The 21320-nt window shown below is 36.8% G+C and overlaps 2 protein-coding genes across 2 annotated transcripts in view; both read left to right on the top strand.

The window, feature by feature from the left end:
• grm5a (glutamate receptor, metabotropic 5a) overlaps nucleotides 1-13557 on the top strand; it is a 29051-nt gene extending 15494 nt beyond the window's left edge. Inside the window, exons 8-9 of the mRNA XM_046861935.1 lie at nucleotides 9193-10132; nucleotides 12175-13557. Of these exons, the coding sequence (XP_046717891.1) occupies nucleotides 9193-10132; nucleotides 12175-13051 (1817 nt within the window). The 3' untranslated portion in view covers nucleotides 13052-13557. The remainder of the gene's footprint in view (nucleotides 1-9192; nucleotides 10133-12174) is intronic.
• A 126-nt stretch (nucleotides 13558-13683) lies between these two features.
• rab38b (RAB38b, member of RAS oncogene family) lies at nucleotides 13684-21114 on the top strand. Its single transcript, XM_046861936.1, has 3 exons — nucleotides 13684-15711; nucleotides 16570-16850; nucleotides 20078-21114. The coding sequence occupies exons 1-3, from the start codon at nucleotides 15513-15515 to the stop codon at nucleotides 20228-20230; spliced, it is 633 nt and encodes a 210-aa protein (XP_046717892.1). The 5' UTR covers nucleotides 13684-15512; the 3' UTR covers nucleotides 20231-21114.
• The last annotated feature ends 206 nt before the right edge of the window (nucleotides 21115-21320 follow it).

Here is a 21320-nt window from a genome sequence, read left to right as displayed (position 1 = left end):
TGAATGAGGAACTGTATGAGAAGTTGGACACTAAGGAAGGAGAAAAGGATTTGTACTGATTGGCCAGGCAGAGGGACCGAGCTGGGAAGGATGTGCTGCAATGTGTCAAGTCAAATGTGTTGACATGAGGAGAGTGTGTTGAGAAGATGGAGAGTGTATTTTGAGAAGCTGATGAACAAGGAAAATGAGAGAGAGAAGGTTGGATGGTGTGGAGATGGTGAAGCAGGAAGTGGATAGGATTAGTAAGGGGGAAGTGAGAGCAGCGATGAAAAGTCTGTAGGACCAGATGACATACCTGAAGAAGCATGGAGGTGTTTAGAAGAGATGGCAGTGGAGTTTTTAACCAGATTGCTTAACAAGATTCTGGAAGGTAAAAGACTGAGGAATGGAGAAGGAGTGTGCTGGTACCGATCTTTAAGAATAAGGGAGATGTGCAGACTTGAAGTAACTACAGGGGAATAAAGTTGATCAGTCACACCATGAAGTTATGGGAAAGAGTAGTGGAAGCCAGGCTGAGAGAAGAGGTGACCATCTGAGCAGCAGTATGGTTTCATGGCGAGGAAGAGCACCACAGACCCCTTATTTGCTTTGAGAATGTTGATGGAGAAGTATAGAGAAGATCAGAAGGAGTTGCATTTTGTGTTTGTGGATTTAGAGAAAGCGTACGACAGAGGGCCGAGAGAGGAATTGTGGTATTGTATGAGGAAGTCAGGTGTGTCAGAGAAGTATGTGAGCGTGGTGCAGGACATGTATGACTACAGTGTGACAGCAGTGAAGTGTGCAATAGAAATGACAGACTGGTTCAAGGTGAAGGTTGGACTGCATCACGGATCGGCTCTGAGCCCTTTCCTGTTTGCAGTGGTGATGGACAGGTTGACGGACAAGGTCAGACATGAGTCTCCGTTGACTATGATATTTGCGGATGATATTGTTATTTGTGGTGAGAGTAGTGAGCAGGTTGAGATGAGCCTGGAGAGGTGGAAATATGCGCTGGAGAGAAGGGGAATGAAAGGCAGTAGAGGTAAGACAGAGTACATGTGTGTGAATGAGAGGGAGGGCAGTGGAGTGCGGTTGCAGGAAGAATAGGTGGAGGAGTTCAGGTTCCTGGGGTCAACAGTGCAAAGAAATAGAGAGTGTGTTAAAGAAGTGAAGAAAAGAGTGCAGGCAGGGTGGAGTGGGTGGAGAGGAGTGGTAGGAGTGATTTATGATAGAAGGGTATCTGCAAGAGTGAAAGGGAAAATTTATAGAACTGTGGTGAGACCTGTGATGTTGTATGGTTTAGAGACAGTGGCATTGAGTAAAAGACAGGAGGTGGAGCTGGAGGTAGCAGAGCTGAAGATATTAAGGTTTTCGTTGGGAGTGATGAGGATGGACAGGATTAGAAACGAGTTTATTAGAGGGACAGCACATGTAGTACGTTTTGGAGACAAGGTGAGGGAGGCGAGATTGAGATGGTTTGGACATGTGCAGAGGAGGGACATGGGGTATATCAGTAGGAGAATGCCGAGGATGGAACCACCAGGAAGGAGGAAAATAGGAAGGCCAAGGAGGAGGTTTATGGATGTGGTGAGGAAAGACATGCAGGTAGACAGGGTGAAAGAGGCAAATGTGGAGGACAGGGGGATATGGAGACGGATGACTCGCTGTGGCGACCCCTATGGGAGAAGCCGAAAGAAGAAGTATAATAAACATACTAGTCGAGTACATTTTTGCATACAGGACAATAATAACGTTATTCCAGGCTTACATTATACACTATATATTATAAATCTTATACTGTATTGTACTATACTGTACCAAATTAGAATCTAACAAATTTATTGAAAATTCATCTTAGAAAACTCTACATGTGAAAATGGTCAGACCTTACATGATGTTCAGACCTTACATGACAATTTATTGCAATATATAGTTGAAATGTTCCAAAATAGACGTAAATTATAGTTCAATACAATTTTAACTATACTACATTCTGCTGTGGTATACTAAAAGTATTAGGGAATACTGAATAAATTATATGTTCAAAGAGATTTAACACTATTACAAATTGTGAGAAAGCATATTTAACTTAATTGTTTATGCCTCCCATATTGTCCTTATTAATCCAGTGATTACAGAGGTTTTTTCATTAAAATTACTAATTTATTATAATTGACTTTTTTGGTCCCAGATGTCTTTAGTCTAATGCCCAGTTTAATGTACCGTCATGGTAAAAGAAAGTCTCCACCAAACTAGGTTTTTGTTAATCCAGACCTATATATCAATTGTGTGATTCTCACCAACTTCCATAAACAAACATGTTCACAATAATCTTAGGACACAAAAGATTAAAGAATATGTTGGCATTCTGTCACCAAAAAATTAAACAAATCTCAGACACCTGTTACAAAAATACATACACTCTTCCAACTTTCACAATCATTGTCAGAGTAATTAGCAGCCAGTGGTTGTTAACTCTGCGAAAGCAGATATTTTGGCAATTTGGCATTCTTGACCACTCAGTCTACATGTCTACATCACAATAAGAATAAAGGACATTAACTATGACCCCAGAAAAAAAAATGGTTGCAATTTGGCATTGGTTATAATGCCATCTTCAAACTATTTGAAATACATAATTCTACAGCGGGAAGTAATGTTTGCAAATGGAGAGACATTCATGCTCAGAGATATAAAGAAAAACTTCAACTTGACCAAAAATAACGTCATGTAACAGGAAAATGAATCGAAGCACACCCACAAATTGAAATCTGTTTGAACGAACCATTCAACTTAACCGCATTAAGATGCTGTTTTTGGATTTTGAAAGAGCAGTCGATAAAAAAAGACAGACATAAATGTTGCTAATGTGAATGTTGGAAAGAACAGTGGTTCAAAGGAATTGTACATAATAATGTAGGATTGATAATCTCCTTTAGAAAACATCTAGTAAAGGTTTGCTTGGTGGTACAGGTTACTAAATAATATTGAGTACTCATTATTTATATACTACTATAAAAATACTTATTCTCATAAATGTTCCTACCTGTAAGTTGAGTTGTCCTTTTTAGAATATGATTTTTCGGGAAATAATTATAGTCATCCCCCCATAATTCGGGTTCGGACCTCGCGGCTCGGGAAATTTGCGGGTTCTCATTTGAAACCTAACTAACAGTTGCAGATTATCTTAACATTTACGGGAATCCTCAGCAAGGCTAAATGTTCAGGAACTTTAGGAATAACATTTTAAACTATGTTTTCACTAACAAATTTTATAACAATTTTTAAAACACTATTGTATTAAAGTGACATAATGTCTAAATGAATTCACTATGGTACCATAGGGGCTGCGGGCAGTGCTCGAATTGAGTCAAGTCTTATGGGGGGTCAGTTGTTTGTAATTCATATATCTTTTACTAAAATAATCTTGGGGGCCCCCTAAGTTTTTTATTTGTCATGGGGGGGTTCCTAATGCTTTATAGGGGTCCCGGATCTAACCCGGCCCCTCAATTCGAGTACTGGCTGTGAGGGACCACTGTATATTAAAATCAGTTTTTTTGTTATTTAGGCCCTTATCACTAAAATCTTTCACTGCTTTTATGTTTTTGTAGGTGATTAAAAAGGATAACAACATAAAATAATTCAATACGAAATGCTCTGTGATGTAACTGTTGGAAGAAAATAGGAGCCTGAGTAACATCTCAATAAATTACCAGACATATTTTGCCATTAGAGACTAAGCAATGCTTGATGATACAAAAATCGCAAAAGATGACGATTTTAATAACTCTCAAATAAACGGCATACAGTGGTATGAACATTTGATAGTACAAGATCTAGGTTAGGAGTAGGCACACTCATTTAAAATTAATTAGCTGGGACATTGAGATCAGCATTTTTATACAGATATGTTTAATACTGATATATTCTGTTATGAGCCTCCAGTATCTGGGTCACTGAGACCCACAGCAGACCCACAGCAATTAAATGCCTTACAGAGGTTTGGATATGGTCCTCATCAAAACACTCTAGAATGTCAAGACAAAATAGTCTCTTCCAGCATACAATAAATAATTTTTATGTTTAAAAAGTTACTCTGCCCATTAATCCTTAAAGTCTCTATTGCTATTTTTTTCTCCACAACAATGAAACTTTATTTTTGCTTGTCACAGGAAAGTCTGCTAGGAACTTCTAGCAGCTTAAACAACAAAAGCAAAAACAAATCCACATTCTGAAGCTTTAATTGAGAGATTTTATCTTAATCTGAAGCCTTTTTAAGTAGATTATATCAGTTCTTTTGACCATTCGTGCCAGACCTGTACTAGTCAGTTATTCAACAACTGGCACAGAAGGAACAACTGTTCTGTATTTTAGAGATTCTTTGAGGGGGATTTCAAAAGTTTTTGAAGACTGTAGTCACTGCAGAGACTGTAAAATGTGTAAAGAGTGGCACAGACGCTTTAACTATCTGAACCAACACAACATAAAATGGAAATCTCATAATGTGAAAATGTGAGAATTATCTGAATCTCAACCCAGAGACACACATCCTGCAATTAAATGCACAGTCATTAGACACTTAATCTTTCATTAATAACAATGCTTGCATGCTGCCTGCAATATTACAGCTGAAACAGACATTGGCGACTGATCATCATAAAGTGAGTGGAAAGCACAAAACAGATTTAATTAAAAATATATACAAATATTTATACAGTAAACTTTACTAAGTAAGAGGCTAACTAATACAAGAGTTGTTGTTAGTTAGAAAAGCAAAAAAATATCTACAAAAATTGTAAATGTAATGATCATGATTAATTGTTTTAGACAGGCGTGGTGTACTTATGGAAGTATAGTCAGAGAGAAATTGAGTTGTCCATCATCAATAAATTCGGAATACAAATTCTCAGCGCACTTTTGGGTCAGGATGAGAAGCATTGATAGTGTACATTGCTTTGTTGTGTACTATTACATTTGTTTTGTGTCAGATGTTTATTTGCCTCTACATCATGCACAAAAATCATGTAATCTGCACCTAGCTGTCGATTATGCTTGTATATTATGTTTGAAAAAAAAAAAATCACACAATTGAATGTGCATTGTGACTCAGGTAGGGTGTATCAGTACAAGTCCCTGAAAAAACACAGTATTGTGCATGACAGAAATTATATACTTTTTCTCTATATGGAAGTTAGTAATAACATCCAGATAGTTCAATTGTGAAAGGCAGCATTCCAGCTAAAATGCTTACTAATGACTTCCAGTTGAAGAGAAGCGTATGCATTTTATGGTATTATACTAGATTATGATAACTTCTTTTTGTCAGTGTTATGATTGGGGGTTCAAGACTGATGTTTTCACTAATTATAAAATATGGGAGTGAACTGTGCATATATGATTGGTAAACAGGAAATTAATATTGTAGTATCATTAGCAAATAAATGAGTACTCCTCAAACTGCTATCTTTTCTAGAAAGAAATTATTCACAATATACAGTACTTGTGGATTAGAGACTGAATGTCATGTTATTTATGGTATTTTAATGGAAAAACAGCTCGCAATCATATGATATATACATTTTATTATACATATACATTTTAATTTCATATATTTGTAGTAGCAACATATAGCTATTATATCTTGGAGTCTGTGTAGAACTGATGGGGATCATAGAGAGAAAACCATAAGACTACCAACAGCAGGGTTATGACTCATAGCAGCAAAAGATTCAACTGACTGGATTACCCAAATTGCTAGCACCTCCCCTCCCCTCCACTCTGCCCTCCATTCAAAGCTTCTTGTGCTTTGGAAAGTTTCTGGCTTTCTTATCACAGTCTTTCCAGTTCCTCTTCAGGGTAATCCCAGAATGTAAGCTCACCAAATGTTCAAAGGAGAACTGGGCAAGTGCTTCCTTTTTTGCAAATCACTGCTGATATCAAAAACAAAAAGATATTTTTGGAACAATTTATATATAATAATAGAAAAAAGAATAATTGTGTATATATATATATATATATATATATATATATATATATATATATATATATATATATATATATATATATATATATATACACAATTATTCTTTTTTTCTATTATTATAATCATTATTATTATTATTTTGTTACCCAATAATCAATCTATGTCATGATATTGTTGTTTTGGGCACACACATGTCCAAAAGAAATACAGATGAAATACAGAGTTTTTAGCATTAGAAGTTTTTAAATATACAAGATGATAGTCAGAATGGATAGGATAAAGCTATTTTCCACCCATAGGTACAAAAACTGTGAAGGCATCTTCTATATGAAAATTAAGTGTAAATAAAGGGAGCTTGTTAATGCTAGTATGCTGTATGTATGTATCTGTCTTATATGATCTTCCAGTCAATAAAGCTTTCTCCCCTATAAGCAACACAAGAATACAAAAATGCACATTACAATGAAGTACAGCGAAAAAAAATGTATTTCTACTTTCTAGAACTCAGCATTTTAATTTTCAATACATAGTCTTAGTTGGATGTCTGGACGCAAGATCTGTTTCTCCTGCGCTTTGTAAAACATACTAGGGGCGTAATCTTATTATCATTAGTATAGATCATTTTTCTACACAAAAGAGAATCACATTGACTTTGCTCTAAACTAAATAAACTATCACAATTTTATAGTCTATGCCAGAAGAATGAGTATGGTGCCTTTTATCTTTTCTGGACAGTTGAGGTGTAGTATATTTTCTGGCATGAATTTAAATAATAAATTAATGAATTTAAATAATAATAAGGAAAAGATAAATAGCCTATGTGTAGTTTTAAAGCCACTACACAGTGCATAAGTATTATATTTACATTTATATTTATATAGTTATATTTATAACGCTTTGTTGTGATTGGTAGTATAATACAGTGGTACCTTGACCTACGAGTTTAATTTGTTCCATTGCCGAGCTCGTAGCTCAATTTGCTCGCACATCAAATCAATTTTACCCATTGAAAATACTTCAAATGCCCTTAATCTGTTCCAACCTTCAAAATGCCACCCCATTTTTTGTTTCATGTTATTAAATAAGGAAAAAATAAATTTCCAAATAATAAATATTGTATAAAAACATAATGGAAAGAGTATGTAAATACAGTTGTGTTCAAAATTATTCAACCCCCAATGCTGTAAATGGTTTTAGGGAATTTAGTGTACATTTGTAATTGTATTCAGAATGTAATCCTACAAGGACTTCTTAAAGAACCATATGCAACTAAAATGACATCAATTAGTTTTGTAATACAGTAGTAAATGTTTCTTTTGTGAATTCTTCATTGACATAATTATTCAACCCCTTAAAGACTACCACTCTGAAGAACAGAGGTTCAATGAAATGTTTTCAATCAGGTATTGAAAACACCTGTGGATATCAGGGAGCAGCAATAAAGCCTAATAAGCACCAATTAGGCAGCTTTAAAATGACTGTGATACTCAGCTCCTTCTAGACATTTACTGGTGTGGTTACAAACATGGTGAGGTCAAGAGAATGGTCCAGGAAGACAAGAGAACAGGTGATTACTCTTCACAGGAAGGGCAATGGCTATAAGAAGATTGCAAAGATGTTAAACATACCAAGAGACACCATAGGAAGCATCATTCGCAAATTCAAGGCAAAGGGCACTGTTGAAACGCTACCTGGTCGTGGCAGAAAGAAGATGCTGACTTGACTGCTGTGCGCTACCTGAAGCGTAGAGTGGAGAAAAGTCCCGTGTGACTGCTGAGGAACTGAGAAAAGATTTGTCAGATGTGGGTACTGAAGTTTCTGCTCAGACAATACGGCGCACCCTGCGTAATGAAGGCCTCCATGCCAGAACTCCCAGGCGCACCCCCTTGCTGTCCCCAAAGAATAAGAAGAGTCGACTGCAGTATGCCAAAAGTCATGTGGACAAACCACAGAAGTTTTGGGATAGTGTTCTGTGGACTGATGAAACAAAATTAGAACTGTTTGGGCCCATGGATCAACGCTATGTTTGGAGGAGGAAGAACAAGGCCTATGAAGAAAAGAACACCTTGCCTACTGTGAAGCATAGCGGGGGGTCAATCATGCTTTGGGGCTGTTTTGCTTCTGCAGGTACTGGGAAGCTTCAGCGTGTGCAAAATACCATGAATTCTCTTCAGTACCAGGAGATATTGGATGACAATGTGATGCAGTCCGTCACAAACCTGAGGCTTGGAAGACGTTGGACCTTTCAACAGGACAATGATCCCAAGCATACCTCCAAGTCCACTAGAGCATGGTTGCAGATTAAAGGCTGGAACATTTTGAAGTGGCCATCGCAGTCACCAGACTTAAATCCGATTGAGAACCTCTGGTGGGACTTAAAGAAAGCAGTTGCAGTGCGCAAGCCTAAGAATGTGACTGAACTGGAGGCTTTTGCCCATGATGAGTGGGCGAAGATACCCGTAGATCGCTGCAAGACACTTGTGTCAAGCTATGCTTCACGTTTAAAAGCTGTTATAACTGTAAAAGGATGTTGTACTAAGTACTAAGATTGAATGTCACTTGGGGGTTGAATAAAACTGATAATGATGTGAGCTCAGAAAAGACATTTGTGGTTATTTCATTATAAATATTATGTTATATTTGTCTGACCTACACGTGCCTCTTTGATTTAATTGTAAGCAGGATGACTGAATGATCATAATCAATGTCAAACCGACCAAAACAATCAATTTCAGTGGGGGTTGAATAATTTTGAACACAACTGTATATAATAAGGTTTTATACAGTGTATAGTGTACTTACCTTGGAGATGAGACGACCGGAGCTAACGAAGACGCTGGCGGAGGTGGAGAGTAGAGGAGATAGGCGGAGGAGGATGGAAGACTCATTTTTTGCTATCACTACTGTACACTACGTATCCCTAAACTTTAATTTTTAACTTTATCTTCTTTGCTTATCTTAATTTTCGTCACAGTCTTCGCTTTCTGGCTTCGCTTCGCCATCTAGCAGCGGCGTTTCGAAAACGTACCTCAATTTTTTGTTTGCGTAACAAAGCAAAAAATTCAACCAAGTGATGAATCGTACCTCGGAAAACTCGTACATTAAATCGCTCGTAGGTCAGGGTACCACTGTACTTGTTTTTTCATTAATGTTATAAATGTATTTTTTTTAAGTGAAAGCATGTAATACAAAAGAAGGTGCTGTCCTAATAATTCTCTCCGTTTTTTTAGGTTGTGAGCCAATACCTGTGCATTATCTACAGTGGCAAGACCCTGAACCCATTGGTGCTGTGGTCTTTGCTTGCCTTGGTCTTCTGTCCACCACCTTCGTGACACTTGTTTTCATCAGGTTCCATGATACACCAGTTGTGAAATCCTCCAGCAGGGAACTTTGCTTCATCATTTTGGCTGGCATCTGTCTGGGCTACCTTTGCACGTTCTGCCTCATCGCCAAACCACATGTAGTAAACTGCTACCTACAGAGACTGGGCATCGGCCTTTCTCCTGCTATGAGCTACTCTGCTCTAGTCACAAAGACCAATCGCATCGCTCGCATCTTGGCTGGCAGCAAGAAAAAAATTTGTACCAAGAAGCCTCGCTTTATGAGTGCTTGCGCCCAGTTAATCATAGCTTTCATCTTAATTCTCCTGCAACTGGCCATCATAGTGGCACTCTTCATCATGGAGCCACCTCAGGTCATCTATGACTACCCATCAATTCGAGAGGTGCACCTTATCTGTAATACAACAACACTAGGGGTTGTGGCACCATTAGGCTACAATGGGCTGCTTATCCTCAGCTGCACCTTTTATGCCTTTAAGACTCGTAACGTCCCAGCTAATTTCAATGAGGCCAAATACATCGCCTTTACCATGTACACCACCTGCATCATCTGGCTTGCCTTTGTGCCTATCTATTTTGGTTCCAACTACAAAATAATCACTATGTGCTTTTCGGTCAGTCTCAGTGCTACCACTGCCTTGTGCTGCATGTTTGTGCCAAAGGTCTACATCATGCTCGCCAAGCCAGAGCGTAATGTTCGCAGTGCCTTTACCACATCTACTGTGGTAAGGATGCATGTGGGTGATGGCAAGTCCGCCTCATCGGCTAGCCGTTCCAGCAGTTTGGCTAAACTGTGGAAACGACGTGGATCAGGAGCAGACAATGTCAGGTTTGTTATAATTATCTTGTACATTTGCAGTAACATCCTGGCAGTGGAATTACCAGATAGTGGATGTGATTGATATTTATGCATTCTTATATTATTTGTTTACAGCAATTACAAATAGGGTGCAAATATATTATTTTAAATAATGTTATTTCGACATATATTTCCTAATACACATAATAAACATTCTTAACAAAAATGTGCTAATTCAATTCACTCAGAAATCAAATTACACATCACACGCTTGCTAAAATTATTAAGGTACACAAACTGCTAAAATTGGACAACATTAACAAAAAGAGGGGTTTACCATCCTGAAAGCCACAGGAAAAAATCATTAGTTAGTTGCAGAATTTACAGCCAAGTTGCTGTAGATTTAATCTGCCACTGCTGAACGTATTGATTCAGAATACCAGGTTCACTATAAAATCAAGTAATGTTTTTGTGAATGTACATAAATCTTTTACATATCTCTTTTTTTAGCCTCGCCATGTTTATTTTCCTTTATGCTTAACAATGTATCTCTTATAGCTGAGCATAAATGCTTAGCTTCACATGCCGCAGCTTTCAGTTCCTTGTTTGTCTTGGGAGCATTTTTCTTTTATTCTTGTCTTCTCTTCTCAAATGTATCCACTTTGGAGAGTGTATTCAAAAAGCTACATTTCCATTAACTATAAATACCATCTCAGTGTGGACAGAAGTATGGCCTTTACTTCTGTGTCATGCATCTGTGACAGTTAAACAGTTGGATTGAGTATCAAATAGCTGCCTTCTGGGTAAGTAGTGTCATAAGATATCAGTTCGGCTCAGTTGAATGAAGGCAATCAATTGATTTGCAAAATTAAGTTAACAAAAAAATGATCAAAACTCTGTGCAGTGTATGAAAAACCAGAAGCAGGGGAGCAAGAGTATATAAAAAGTGCACAATTAATCATATATGGATTCGTGAAATTACCCTCTCCTCCGCAGTTCCACTCTTCCATTTGAAAAAAGACACTTGATCATGCCTTTGTCACCACACAGTGTTTTATGGGAATGTGAAAATAGGCTTTGGCACAGGCCACATTCCACGATTTATCATATGAAATGAAAGGCTTTTCAGGAACCAGTTTAGTTAGGTTTCATTTCATCGAGGCCCTAAATTAGTAATTGCCCAATAGGCAGTTTTGTTCACTGTAAAGCATCCAGCCTTTGGCTTTCAGAAATTTGTTCTGCTGATCTATTAAGTGATGGGTGTTTTTAAGAATCCACTTAGCATGCACTTTTTGTTATTCTGTTGGTGTGATTTACCCTATATAAGGCTTGCACATGTTGGATGGACCATTTTGGGTATAGACATATGGAAGCAAGACTCTCAAACCTACACAGGGGCATCTTTGGCCGAAAGAGTGACAAATTTGCGTGGTTGATTTGTTCTAATTACCTCATACGTAAACTAGGTTGCAAAGAAAAATGTCAACTATTATAGTGGTATGCAGCACATGCACTGATCAGATAGTAATTGATCAGATAGTAAGAAGTTAGGAGGGTTTTGAGCAGAAAGCTCGAAAGTTCACCCAGTTTTGATTCCCTCCAGTTAAAGCTGAATGTTTGCACTTTGAGCTCATATTCATCATTTAATGCCAGTTAAATACTGACAGGCATTATTAATAATTCCATGATAACATTGTCAACAGCAATAATTATCTTTTACATATACAGATACATATACACCTTAAATAAATATATAAATATAAGCATTTATTTGAAATGAAATTTATTTGTCTGTACATCAGAAAAATGGGAAAGATTTACAAATGTATGAATTAAGGAATATGGCAAGGGTTTTATGAGACTGTACTAAATACATGGATGTGCCATTCATTTTCAATATTTGGATTAGTATTTATTTTAGACTAATTTTTGTAAAAATATCACTGATGCCTTGTAATAACTCGAAAGGTACACTACTTTTGAAAATAAAATGGTTTTCAAGCTATAATGACTCAGATGACACAGGTTAACAGTTACATTTACTGGTCTGAATTCATGTTTTCTTTCTGCAGTTCAAATGGCAAAACAGTCACTTGGGCACAAAATGAAAGAGGGTACCGGCCAAATCTGTGGAAGAGGATCTCCATTCACATCAAGAGAAAAGAAGAGGTCAATCAGACAGCTATCATCAAACCTTTCTCTAAAGGCTGTGATGCACCTTCAGATACTGGGATAAAGGTGTCATATGAGAGGCCACAGAGTGGCCAGCGCTACCCTGTTACCTACCGCCCACGCACACCCTCTCCCCTACCCACTGTGTGCCAGCGTGGTTCGATGCAGCACTGCTGTGAAGATGAGGAGAATGTTAGAGAACGGCCTTTGCCGGTGGCAGCACTGCCTACATACCTTACAGAGCGTTTACAGCAAGGTGGGCCATTGCAGACATCCATTATGGACCAAATAAGCAGTGTGGTGAACCGCTTCACTGCAAACATCAGCGAGCTCAACAGTATGATGCTGCCAGCGGGATCTCCTTCAGGCAGTACCACAAACGCCTCTGGCCCTTGCTCACCTTCTTTCAAGATGCTTCCACGAGAGATTCAGCGCTCGACAATGGTGACCACCTATGCAGAGGTGGTGGCTGCAGCTAACGCTACCCCTCGCTCGGCAGTAGGCATCGCAGGAGGAGTAGTCACAGGTGGAAGCAGCAGGACATCCCCTGCTAGTCTCTCTAATAACACCTATGACACCTTATATGCAGTCAGGACCATGGAGTTTGAGGAGCTGGCTGCTCTAACACCTCCATCCCCATTTAGGGACTCCTCATTGGGCTCAGCTAGTGACTCTCCAACCTGCCCAGACTCAGGGCTGGCTCTGTGTGAGCGCAATTCCCCAAAGTATGATCGACTGATGCTCCGCAACTACAGCCAGAGCTCTTCCTCTCTCTAATTAGCCTTCCAGATGATCAAATCACATGCTACCAAAATGGTGGCATGCGGGCATTTTAAATACTGTTTTGACATTAATTTCAAATCAGGTTTTACTACACTGTTGCAAAGTTTTGATCCACATTGCTGCAGAACTGAAATCAAGGATATACAGAGAAAAGGATCAGGGATGAAAGAGTGTTTCTAGAAACTCTGCAGGGATTTAGTGAACATAGCTGAATAGCTTCTTTGAGTCTGAACAGCATGGACTAAAATGTTCTTTGTACGCTTTAGAATACGGTGCACCAACAAAGATGTCAAAGCTTGAGGGCTTTCAGTGCGCATACATTTTTGCTTAGGAAACACCAGTGTACTATGGATTGCGATACTATACTGTGCTTGATATTCAGGCAGTGGTCACATTCCAACAATGTCAAACAATGATACCTGTAAGATAAAAACAAATGTGACTAAATGGAGGCATTGTATTATTTGTTGTTTGTGTACAACACTGTTTTTTGGCTGGCATTCTTACAAACTATAGTGAATATGAATATATATATATATATATATATATATATATATATATATATATATATATATATATATATATATATATATATATATATATATATAATATACAGTATATCTTGTTTTAGTTAGTATGGGACCCATTCTACTGAGCTAATCTTTAAATGCCATTATTTTCCAGGTGACTGTGTTTCAGTGACAAGTAACACTCAACAGTTTTGTTTAACACTTCAGATGAAATTGTTAAGTAGACAATGATGCAAAGACAGAGTCTGAAGTCATTCTTTAAATGTGTTTAGTTATTTTGATTTAATAGAATGTTCTGTCTGGCTGGCTGCGTGATGCGCAACTTAGGGAAAGCAATACTTAAGGCTTAGTGAATTAGTAGACAAGCATACAAGCTCACATGCTTTGCATCTTGTTGCAATGTTATGTAAAATAATAACGTTCTTTTGAATGTGAATCGGTCATATATGTTTTCTTTCGACCCTAATGAAATTACACTTGTTTTTTTTTTATAGACATCATTTGTACCAAACAGGTTCTATTTATTTATTTATTTATTTATTTATTTATTTATTTATTTATTTATTTATTAGTAAAGGCAGTGCTTAAACTTTCTGCTCATGTTGTGCACTGTGCATATTTCCACAGCTTATTTAACATTGTGCAATATATTTATGGAATGGATTTACTGTAATAATAATTTATGTCTGCATGCAGAACACTGCCAACAGCTGACTCTCTTAAGTGTTTCCTTTTGTATATTTTCTAAAAAGCATTTTGCATCTTTTACTCTTTGACTTTTTTTTTGGAGAATGTAGATATTGCCTATAAGTGTGAGGTATTTTTCTACCTGACATTTGAGTTGATTTAGTAATATTACTGTAATATACTGTAAGCTGATCATTATTAGTTTATGCTTTTGTGTTAGTGGAATGAATGTATCTTGTAAAACTTTTTGTAATAGTTATCTAAACAGATATTATTATTCAGATTTTATTATTATTATTATTATTATTATTATTATTATTATTAATTATTATTGGTTGCATTTGTATTGTATGGAACAAATGTTGAAATAGACTACTATTGAATATCATTAAAAATATAGCAAGGATCTAATGTGTTCAACACTATGTCAGGAGGAGAAATGGTTAATAGTCGGTGGTTAACTTGATTCTCAGTCTGCTTTTTTCTTTTTCTTTCTGTTCCTCTTTGCGTTCTTTGACACCTCCCGTCGCACGCGTGGGCGCGCACGCGCACGCGCGCGCACAGTAAGCCGAGTAGAATTCGGGGATAAAATAGAATTGGCGTTGGGAAAGATGAATACGTATATTTAGTTGAATTATCATTAATAATAAATAGAATCTATTCACTACTGGATATTATTTAATAGTTTTTTTTCCTGATGTGGACAGTAAATCTAATCATCAAGCCACTGTACTTTCAAAATCCTTTCATGTTTTGTTGCTTAGCAACTAATAGACGATATTATGTCTTGGAAGAGTTGTGACGTGTTTAAGGCCTAAATATTATCCTATAAACAATACATTAATATATTGGTGTATTTTGTCGTATTATTCCGGTTTTATTAACTACAAGAACATTTTCCGAGGTAAAAAATCACAGGTCGTGTAAGCATGTATCAGTTATAAAGGCACAGTAGATGTAGGGAAATCCGAATGGACCCAATAAAATAAATAAATACACGTTAAACGATAGTAGTAATACACACTCTTGTGTGTACGGGCGCACACTCAGACGCGGATTTTCCACGGTTTCGGGAGGGGGAAGAGGGGGTAGAGGAAACGTGACGCCCACGAGAGACTCCAACATGCCGGTCACAAGTTGTTCTCCCGCCCCACCCTGCCTGGGGCTTCCAGGGTCAGCCTGGGCTGCATCACTAAAGTTTTTCCGCTACTTTGAGTGGAAAGAACGCGCAGAGAGCCATGCAGCGCAATCAGAAAGAACACTTGTACAAAATCCTCGTTATCGGCGATTTAGGGGTGGGCAAGACCAGCATCATTAAGCGCTATGTTCATCAGACCTACTCGACGAACTACAGAGCCACGATCGGGGTGGACTTCGCTCTCAAAGTTCTCAACTGGGACTCAGAAACTGTAAGACTGCAGCTGTGGGACATAGCAGGTAGGCATGAGCCTGAGTGCTCCCAACACTCACAGTGGCTCTATCTCAATAGGAATACAGTGAAGGCAGTGATGCTGCCCACGTGATTAAACGATTGATATATGTTAGATCACAATATAATAACGTCTGATATAGAACTATATGTTTGTAAAATTGTTTAGCTCTCTACAACAGCTTACTTTCAGATACCCAGAAAACATGTCCAATATTAAATTAACACCTACACTGTTTATGTAAGCCGGTTTGGAAAGAGATGAACATTGTAGTTAATACAACACTGGGGAGTTTACAGTTTAGACCTACTCATAGATATGTAGTAAAATGAAGGAGCAGGTCCAGCTGGCACATTTGGATTGGCAGGTGAGCGAGGCCTCAGTGTGCCTCCTACAGAACACGATTTTATAATCAAAAACTTTTCCCATGTGCCATCTTTGGCCATCCAACTCTCTCTCTCTCTCTCTCTCTCTCTCTCTCTCTCTCTCTGTCTAAGAACTAGGCTCATTTCCCACGTGGAAGGTATGCGTGCAATCATATGAGAACTAGTCTCATGTGAGTAAGATTTGGAGGTAGATCACATGGGAGTATTTGCTGTAAACAAACCAGAGAGAACTATTGTAATACTGGTCTTTACCCAAGCTGTGAATACATGCCCCAAAAAAAGAAAAGTCTAAAAAAAAATCTCTTGAATGAAGTTTAAGTTCATAAACTATGTTATATGTAAAAAGAATAATAATAATAATACACCAGAAATTTCTTTATAAATATAGCACTCAGTTGAACATTTTCTAACAAAATGATGTGCTTATTTTACTATTCTCATATATATATTTTTTTTTGTCTGTCTTGCTGATCCTAAAGGTCAGGAGCGCTTTGGGAACATGACGCGGGTTTACTACAGAGAGGCCATGGGGGCGTTCATCGTTTTCGATGTCACCAGACCCACAACATTTGAAGCAGTCACTAAATGGAAGGAGGACCTGGACTCAAAGTTGACACTTGCTAATGGCAAAAGCATTACCACAGTGCTTCTGGCCAACAAGTGTGACCAAAGCAAAGACATTCTGGTCAATAATGGTCCAAAGATGGACCAGTTCTGCCAAGAAAACGGATTTGTGGGATGGTTTGAAACTTCAGCCAAGGTAGGGTGTAATACTAACTTGGCAATATTAATGCAATTTTTTCCCAGAGTTAATCTGTGTTTACAAATATGGCCTAGTATGATATTTAGTAATAAAGCAAAAGTCTATAAACCTTTGCACATATCTGTGATACCATACTGACTTATTGCATATACTGTACTGTAGATGTGGGAATCGATTTTAGGATACATTTTAATATGCAGTTAAAGCTTCTAAAAAATGATATAAGTGGTATTAGCAGTTTTTCTGCCAGACCTTGCTTCAATCCCTCCATTCATATCTTTTTCATTCACATGCATCAATAAATTTGAAAAAAGAAAAGGGCAGAAGTAGAAGTGGCACTTCAGTCACACACAAGCTGTTACACACTTTGGGCCTCTTTTATCAACATTGTGTAGGAAAAAAATCTAAATGGTTTATGATAGAGAAATTTTAACTAGAATTCTCTAATAACATTGAAATTCATCAAATGTGCATAGGCAGATTGTATGCACAATTGTAAGTTTTAGAAATGTAAATGAATAAAAATTATATTTGGCTGCCATGTGACAATTTATTTCAGTATTGGCATACCTAAAGAGGACCTAAAACATAATTCAAAGGGTATTCCATATTAAAAATAAATGTTTAAAACCAAGGTTTAAAAGACCTAGACTTGTACAGTTATTACATATGTGTGCCCTGTGTTTCTCTAAAACGTGGGTAATAAGATCAAAGATCAAACCTTATTTAGTCAGACAAATCAAAATTCTTTTTGGAAACCATGGACACAGCATCCTCTAGAACAGCGGTCCCCAACTTTTTTTGTGCCACGGACCAGCCTTTAAGGTGTGGCGGATAAATACAACAAAATAAAATGATACGACCGGCATAAAAACTTGTATTTTCTAAATTTAATAATAAACGTGAATCCACTGTGTTGTTTTTGTTAATTTTGCTAGCTTGGGGGTTTCAATTTAGCGGTAATGTATTATGTGTTAGCGGCAGGTAGCGGATGGAGGTAAGACATGTGACCGAGGCATCTTGACATGCATCAAGAGTGAGTCATAGACAAATGTGGCGAAGAGAATCCGGTAATTTTCCAAAATAAAACATTGTTCAAAATCAGATAAAAATAGAATGGAAATAATGTAAGTTATGTATTCTTTCTGTACGGCCCGGTACCATTTGACTCCAGACCGGTGCCGGTCTGCGGCCGGTGGGTTGGGACACTGCTCTACATTCTGACAACATATCTGATGCTATGGGGATGCTTTCGTGTCTGGAAAGGCAACATCAATGCTGAGAAGAATATATGCTTCCATACAGATGATGTCTTTTTCAGGGAAGGTCTTAAATATTTTAGCAAGACAATGTTAAACCACATACTGTTACAGCAACATAGCTTCAGAAGAGTCCTGGTGCTGAACTGGCCTTCCTGCAGTCCACACCTTTCTCCAGTAAAAAAGAAAATTACATCATGAAATGAAAACTATGACGAATAAGACTCAGGACTGTTAAACAGCTATAATCCTATATCAGACACAAATAGCACAACATTCCTCTACAAAACTACAGCAACTTGTCTCAGTTTTCAGAGGGGAGGCTACACAGTGGTTAACATGGCCCTGTTGTGTTGCAGCCATCAAATTAAATATTGCCTCATGTTTTCAAATAAAATTTTAATTTTCTCAGTTGAACAATTGATATGTGCCTTTATCAATGTTTTTTATAAATCAGGTGAACAGTTATTTTCTTTTTTATTTAAATTATAAATATAAAATATTTTTGGTAAAAGAAAATTTGTACACACAATGAAATTTGTAGAAATAAAACATTTTCTTGGATCAAATATCTGTACCCACACTAGCAGCTAAGATACACGTAAGAAATAATCTCATTTAATCTTCATTCATCTAAAGTATATTGCATGCACTTTTGTGCGCAACTACTGTAGATAGCTGTGTTTTTCACAGCTTGAAAAACAAGTAGGACTGACTGGAGCACAAGTGGTATAGCTAATGCTAGATAGAAAACTCCTGGTTGTCATATTGTTATGTTGCTAAAGTTTGAGAGAATACGGAAGACACTAAACAAAGGCGTAAGCAGGCAAAAAAGCAAACAAAAACAAAACATTTAATTTGTAAGGTCTAGCTCATAAAGCCTCTTACTAGTTTTCACTCTTGTCTTCCCTTTAATTTCATGAGCACCAAACTGCAAATTAGTTAATACATTAGCATAATGGTGTTGTTTATCAGCCCAGTTAAAAATTATATTTGGAAGCTCATGCTATTAAGCTCATGATATTTGGAAGCTTATTTGATCTAAAACATTGTATCTAGATTTTAGTATAGTTCATAAAAAAATAATGCTATGTTGTCTAGTTAAACAATATAACGATAAAGCTGTTGTTTGTAGTGTTTGACTTTTTGACTAGTCACCTGCAGATACGAAAATAGGATTTGGATTAGAAATAGCTAAGCAACTTTATGTAGCCTGCTTAGGCTCTAATAGGATGTCAGGTGGCCAATGCCAGGAGATCACAAGATGTAGGAGACCTCTAATTATAGGTCTTGAATATTCAATTCCTAATTAAAGGGAAAAGTCAAATCGAGCAGATGCTGAAGGAGACCAGAGACTATGGAGCAAGTCAAGGTTTTTTCTTATTACACTTAATGATTAATTGTCTAAATATAGTTATTAATTAATTAATTAATTAATTAATTCAGTTTACCATCCACTTTCCTTGAACAAGAAACCAAAACCATTTTGATGCATTTTAATAATTGGCATTGTTTATTTGATTTAAATGGATTAAAGAAAGTATTGAGTAAAATCATACTGCAGTATAAGTGCATCTCACACTGTGTGTAAATAGGAGTCAGGAGCGTAAAATAAATAAAATAATTTAAATAAAATCTAACTGCAATTTCTGCATTATTTAATTTAACTGCACGATATTCAGGAAGTATGTCCTATAATGGAATGCAAATAAAATGTTGCTTTCACTCCATTTATATATCAGGTGATTAATATGTGCAAACATGACAGTACACAGTAATTCAGTTGAGTCAGTTATTTTAACATGCATGGTTCAAATATGCTAATAAATATTTTAATCAATGTTTATTGGATGCAGAATAGTGCAAATGCAAATGTTCAAAGTGAGTTTACATAGAGGATTTATAATGGAAAACAATTGCATTATGAGTTTTCTAATACTTAATCACTCTCTCTTAATGTTATAGGACAATCTAAACATCAATGATGCTGCAAATTTCCTGGTCAAGCACATCATTGCCAGCGAGAACGATATTCTCAAATCAGTGGTTCCAGACACTATTTCCCCTCAGCTGACAACAACTACGAAGATGGGCTGCTCTGCGTGTTTCAAACCCTAACATCTGGTGAATAGAAGGATTCAGGCTCAGTTGCCATGAAGAACTTAAACACAGATGTCCTTTTCTCCCACTATGTCTGTAACCATAAGTGTGTATATGTGTGAATCAAACACAAAGTCCAGTTACATATAAATAGATATATTGTAAAATGACAGTTATTTATGTACAAGATGAGACGTTAGGGTGTGTAGATTTTTACCTTGTGATCCTTGCTTCAAAATGGCAGAGAGAACAATAATGAAACACAGCTGATCACAGGAAGAAAAAAACATCCTTGTTTAATATTTTACACATCTGTATAGCCATTTTTGGGACTACGGATCTCATAAGAGTTTTACATGTTGGTATTTGTGTTTAAATGTATTGCTGCTGTACTGATGCAGGTGTTTATATATATATATATATATATATATATATATATATATATATATATATATATATATATATATATATAATTATAAAAAGATAATTTTTTAGACTTGCGAATGTCTAGATTTCTTAAGTACATACCAAACAGTTTTAGCTAAACCTTCATCGCTATGTTGTATAAAATGAAAAATCTTCACTTCCACTCTCTGCAACCCTTTCTATCTATTTTCTGCATTTTCCTCCCCATCTCCCTTTCTTCTTCTCACTTTTTCTCCATGTTCCTCAGTGATTCACTTTCTGACTCACTGCCATTATATAAATCTCCCATGAAGCCCCTCTTCAGCACACACTTTTGTTCACATCTTTAAACATGGTTATTGATCTAAGTTCCTTTCTGTTCCACTGCATGCTGAGTGTAAACCTTTTGCACTTTCACTTCGTACTAGTCTATTGTGGTCCATGTGGGAAGTATTACATAATTCGAAAACACTTTATCCCAAGTATTAAGTACAATTTAAAAAAACGCAAATGTGCATGTAAATATAAAATGTTTTGTATCTGATTAAATAATCATGTGTATTAATATTTCATAAACGAATTGCATTTTGGACCAAAAATGGAAAAAAAAATTGGTTCAAGCAAAGTGTTGTCTCTGCTGGGTCTAGTGTTTTATACTAACAAATCCTATTCATTAATGTTATTAACTCTTCTTAAATCCTAT

Source organism: Silurus meridionalis, chromosome 11 (assembly GCF_014805685.1).
Source record: "Silurus meridionalis isolate SWU-2019-XX chromosome 11, ASM1480568v1, whole genome shotgun sequence".
NCBI classification, from domain to species: Eukaryota; Metazoa; Chordata; class Actinopteri; order Siluriformes; family Siluridae; genus Silurus; species Silurus meridionalis.
This window is presented reverse-complemented; position numbering and strand designations above follow the sequence as displayed.

Bases quoted from the DNA above. Each gene is read 5' to 3' on its own strand.
- rab38b (XM_046861936.1), top strand. From the start codon at position 15,513: ATGCAGCGCAATCAGAAAGAACACTTGTACAAAATCCTCGTTATCGGC. The intron at 15,712-16,569 runs GTAGGCATGAGC...CTGATCCTAAAG, and splicing joins GCAGCTGTGGGACATAGCAG to GTCAGGAGCGCTTTGGGAAC. The intron at 16,851-20,077 runs GTAGGGTGTAAT...TTAATGTTATAG, and splicing joins GGTTTGAAACTTCAGCCAAG to GACAATCTAAACATCAATGA.